The sequence below is a fragment of the Myotis davidii genome, unplaced genomic scaffold, assembly GCF_000327345.1.
Source record: "Myotis davidii unplaced genomic scaffold, ASM32734v1 scaffold964, whole genome shotgun sequence".
Lineage (NCBI taxonomy): Eukaryota > Metazoa > Chordata > Mammalia > Chiroptera > Vespertilionidae > Myotis > Myotis davidii.
The window spans coordinates 1,923,689-1,929,219 of NW_006298351.1; the positions used below are offsets into that span (position 1 = coordinate 1,923,689).

General features: G+C 36.7%; 1 protein-coding gene across 1 annotated transcript; it reads right to left on the minus strand.

Moving 5' to 3' along the window:
• Positions 1–466: 466 nt before the first annotated feature.
• LOC102756719 (N-acetyllactosaminide alpha-1,3-galactosyltransferase-like 1) lies at positions 467–3,183 on the minus strand. The gene is made up of 3 exons (XM_006774019.1): positions 3,110–3,183; positions 1,579–1,716; positions 467–1,130 (listed from the first exon to the last, which is right to left on the minus strand). The coding sequence occupies exons 1-3, from the start codon at positions 3,181–3,183 to the stop codon at positions 467–469; spliced, it is 876 nt and encodes a 291-aa protein (XP_006774082.1).
• Positions 3,184–5,531: the final 2,348 nt, after the last annotated feature.

Below are 5,531 nucleotides of genomic sequence, written 5' to 3' on the forward strand. Positions count from 1 at the left end.
ATTTGGTAGAATACTCTAGTTCATCTACGTTCAATTAGATATATAGAGATCAAATGCTATTTGAGATTAGTCATAAGCAATATATATCACAACACTGAAAAACAGTAAATATTTAATGAGTGAGTGGATGAATATTTATCTTTTTTCTTGCATATATCCCTTTGACATTTTGTGGGTATCTATCTGTATTTTCAGAAATAGAGTCTGGGTGTATGTCTTCATAAAACATTCATTTTATACCTCCAAAAATATTTCCACATTATTTATAATATGTAGATAATAACATTACTGTGCACTAACATTTAATTAACCATTTGTTCAGCATAGGTAGATTTAAAATTATAAGAAGAAAACAAATTATTTTGAAAGATCACACATTTTGTTAAAACACTGAACATTTTAATGTTTTATTTTTAAGTAATTATTATGATTCACTTATTAACCCATAAAGCTAATGATATAATAATCAAATCCCGGTTGACTGCCATGCTATCTTAACATGTTTAATTTGTGGAGGAGTTCTAAAAGTTGGATCCCAATTGTATTCTGGTGATAACAACTTAGTAGGCTTATTGACAAAAAAATACTTGTTTAGGTGGCGTTCGTGTGTGCTGCTAAGTTCATTTTCAATGTCATGAATTACTCCTTTTTGATATTCTGCAGTGAAGGTTAAAACCTCATGAGGTGTGCCACCAAAAATTGCACTATGATAATAGAAATCTCCTTTTCCAAAAGGGATGAAAGCCACTGATTTAGGTCTTCTCTCATAAGGGAATTTTTTAACATTCTCAAAATACCACCATGCATGAAGTAGAGCTACAGATTTGCCCAGGGTTTCCACTCCAAAGTTACTCTTGAAGATCTGGTTTATACTCATACTGAAGAGAAAGTCAACTTCATACTGGATGTGTTCTATGATGTACGCATTTAAGTTCTTCATGTGTAGGACATTAAAGTCTTCCCAGAACTTTTCTTTTAATATAGGCAATACTTTAAATGTTCGAAGGGGACCTAACTCTATGGGAGGTATGGAGAACTCGTCCATCAAGATGTAAAAGATAACATTGTAGCCAGTCATAAAGTGCTTATTAGCAGATTGGATGAACTGTTTCAGGTACTGTCCTGTAAACCTGTAAAACATGAAAAAAAAACGAACACAGGAAAAACTTACTTTGCTAAAAATCATCAGGTGAACACATCATTTAAACATGCTGTCATTATTTATGTCATTATTGCTAAAGAACTGCCAGTAGGTAAGGATAGAGAAGTTGGGTCTATATCTTAAGTCTGTTGGTTAGTGAAAGAGAACGTAGTGATTTGAGGGCCTGAGAAGAACTACAAAGTTTGTTGTGAAGAAAGAAAAAGAGAGCTAAATGAATAATAATGAAAAGATTTCCAGGTAGTGTCAACGACTCAGCCACAGTTGGAGAAAATAGGTACAATAAATAAATAGACATACAGGCCAGCCAGAAATAATGATTGGGGTTAATTGTGAGTAGCTCTTTGAGTGTAGAAAATCCTTGGGTGCTTATCTACACTTTTCCAAAATAAAAAAGGATGAATATTAGTAGCACCTACTTTCTAGTAGACCATACAACCAGGCCTATGGTAATGTTCAGTCTTTTATAATATTTTTCCAGGACCTGTCTATTGTAAGTTTCTTCCCATATGACTGGAGCGAGCCAGTCAGTTGTTGTTATCACATCAGGACGTTTTCTGTTGAACAAACAAGAAACAAATTATCAGATTCCACTTAATTATGAGAGCAGAAGTTATTGTCCAAGTGAATATGCTAATTATTATAAGGTACTTACTATGTGCCAGGCACCATTATTTAGTACTTTGCATTACTCATTTAACCCTTGCAATGTATTATAAGTGCTATTATTATCCCTGTTTTTCATATGGGGAAACTTGGGCACAGATTGGTTAATAAATGGCAGAATCAGAATTCAAGATCAGCTAGTTTGGCTACAAAATCTATGCTTACTCATTATACCATATTGCCTTTTGAGCACAGGGATTTTTTCTTTGAGCTCTGACTGCTGTTTAAACTTAAGTAGCCCAGGGTTTGAATATTTCTCTAATTACTGGCTAAAGCAGACAGCACCACTGTCTCCTTATGTTTTTCCCGTCCCCTTCTCCTTTTTCTTTTCCTCCTTCCTCTTTTCAATGAAGCAATAGAGCACTCTCTTTTCACCTTTTCCTTAATGCTTTAGGCCCATCAATAAAATCTGTAAGAAAATAAAAAGTCCGGAAAAGGGAGGATGGCATTAGATTTGCTTCTAATAATAACAATGTGACAGCAGAAGTAGCAGCATTAATAGTAATAGTTTTGCTGGAATCAGGGTATTAAACTACTAAAGCAAATTTGAACTTCATTTTGGAAGGAAATGCATACAAAGTGAGAAGCCATTTTGCTATTGATAATTGCAGGTTTTATTACAAATCCAGACCCAGACAAGAGTAGGATTTGATAACACTTAATAGTATTTTAATAATAATATACAGTAGTCCCCTCTTATCTGCAGGGCACACATCTAAGACCCCCAGTGGATGCCAGAAACTGCAGATAATACTGAACCCTATATATTACTATGGTGGGGTTTTTTTTTTTAACTGATGGGTGGGTAGCACAAACAGAGTTCATATGTTGGATAAAGGGATGTAATATCCTGGGCAGGATGGAGTAGATCAGCTCAAGATTGTGCTAGTCAGAATGACATACAATTTAAAACTTATGTGGACACATATGTAATACCCTTTGTAATAAAAAATTAAAAATAAATATGTACATAAAACATTAAAAAAATAAAACTTATGAATTGATTATTTCTGGAATTTTCCATTTCATGTTTTTAGACCACAGTTGACCATTCATAACTAAAACTGGGGAAAGCTAAACTGCAGGTAAGGAGAGACTACTGTAATAACAAAATCTTCAAAGGTACCCCCTATTATTGTTATAGGGATTTCTTTAACATATATTTATTTGTATACATTTATTTTTAAACTCTTCTTATACTTAGAATTTATTGCAGCTATATCACTCTTCATTCCTTCTTGGGTCTTACTTAAGTTGTTGATTTTTTCATCTGTTTCTTCTTGCTTCTTGCATAGGTAGTTGACTTTTTCATCTGTTTCTTTTAGCTTCCTGCAGAAGTTGTTGATATTTTCCTCCATCCGGTTTATGCACTCTAGGACCCTTATTCTGAATTCTTTTTCTGTCATGCTGCATGCCTCGGTTTCACTTAGCTGCTTTTCTGGCTAGTCCTCCTGTTCTTTCCTTTGGGGGTTTCTTTGTCTACCCATGTTTGATCTCACCAACAGATCCCTGGGGTTTTTTTTTTTTTTACCTTTCCAGGGGAGTTCTGCCCTTCCTGGCTGCAAACCATCTCACCAGCTGAGTAATTTCGCCAATTCGGGGTGGGTGTTATTAGTTTCAGCTGCTCACTCCATTTACTCCGGGACACGACCTGGGACGCGTCTGCCTATATCGCCGCCATCTTCCGTCCTCCTATACTTAGAATTTATAGTTATATATTTCTGTTTGACTCACAAGTCTTAAACTCTACCTTAAAACTGGCCAGGTGTGTCCTTGCCACAGTGATGGTGCTTAGAAGTTATGTACATTGCAGATACTAATCAATATCTATTTGAGAAGATGAAAGGGTTTGAAGATTATCTCTCTTCCCTCATTAGATCAGATTAATGATTTGCTTTCAGAGTGGAAGAAAAAGTCTCTGAAAGCAAAGGCAATTACAAACCTGTGTTTACCCTTATCGGTGATAACATTGGCAAATATGTTCTCCTATGCAGTGGGCTTTCTTGTTGTTTTGTTGATGGTTTCTTTTGCTGTGCAGAAGCTTTTTATTTTGATGTACGCACATTTGTTTATTTTCTCTTTAGTTTCCAATGCTCTAGGAGCAGTATCAGTGAAGAAATTGCTTTAGCGTATGTCTGAGATTTTGTTGCCTTTGGATTCCTCTTGTATTTTTATGGTTTCCCATCTTACATTTAAGTACTTTATCCATTTTGAGTTTATTTTTGTGTATGGTGTAAGTTGGTGGTCTAGTTTCATTTTTTTGCATCTACCTGTCCAATTTTCCCAACACCATTTATTGAAGAAACTGTCTTGACTCCATTGTATGTTCTTGCCTCCTTTGTCAGATATTAATTGAGCGTATTGGTTCAGGTCGAATCTCCAACATTTATAGAGAACTCATACAATTTAACAAAAGGAAGATAAACAATCCAATCAAAAAATGGGCAAAGGCCCTAAATACTTTTCAAAAGAGGACATTCAGCCAAGAGACATATGAAAACATGCTCAAAGTCACTAATCATCTGAGAAATGCAAATCAAACAACAATGAGGTATCATCTTATACCTGTCAGAATGGCTGTCATCAACAAATCAACAAACGACAAGTGCTGGAGAGGATGCGGAAAAATGGGAACACTCGTGCACTGCTGGTGGGAATGCAGACTGGTGCAGCCACTATGGAAGACAGTATGGAGTTTCCTCAAAAAAGTTAAAAATGGAACTCCCATTTGACCCAGTGATCCCACTTCTAGGAATTTATCCCAAGAAACCAGAAACACCAATCAGAAAGGATATATGCATCCCTGTGTTCATAGCAGCACAATTTACCATAGCAAAGATCTGGAAATAGCCTAAGTGCCCATCAGCAGGTGAATGGATTAGAAAACTGTGGTACATCTACACAATGGAATACTATGCTGCTGTAAAAAAGGAGTAATTCTTACCATTTGCAACAGCATGGATGGAATTGGAGAGCATTATGCTAAGTGAAATAAGCCAGTCAATGAAAGAAAAATACCACATGATCTCACTCATTTATGGATAATAAAGACCATTATAAACTGATGAACAAAAATAGATACAGGGGCAGAGCAGCATCAAACAGAGAGTCAAACTGGAGCGGGAAGGCCAGGGAGGGATGGGTGGCGGGAGGGGAGGGAAGAGATCAACCGAAAGACTTGTATGCATGCATATAAGCATAAGCAATGGGCACAAGACACTGGGGGGTAGGGGAGGCCAGGGGAATGTCAAGGGGTTGGGCAGGGAAGGAAACATATGTAATACTCTTTTTAATACTTTAAGCAATAAAAACAAACAAACAAACAAAAAACCCCTGTGTTTAGAACTTGTTTGATAAATAGAAGAGGAATAAATAGAAGAGACTTAGAGTCATTAGATTTAAATGTTAGCCAGAAGACATGCTCTGCAAAAGAGGCTCTCAGAAATCAGGTGGACAAGATGACTTATCCTTTCGATGCCTTGCTTAGCCTCTCTGTAGCTGGCTTAGTGTCTGTGTACCAAAGTGGCTCCAGCTACTTGGAGTCCAAGGAGATTACGCGTGGGCTCAATGACACAGACATCCCCTTACTAAGACTGAGCTATTAGCCAGTGCTGTCAGGAGCAGGGGCCAACTCTGACCCTACAATATGACACCGTTTCTGAGGGGGACCAGCCATCCAAGTGATGGCTGCTTGATTATATTAGAC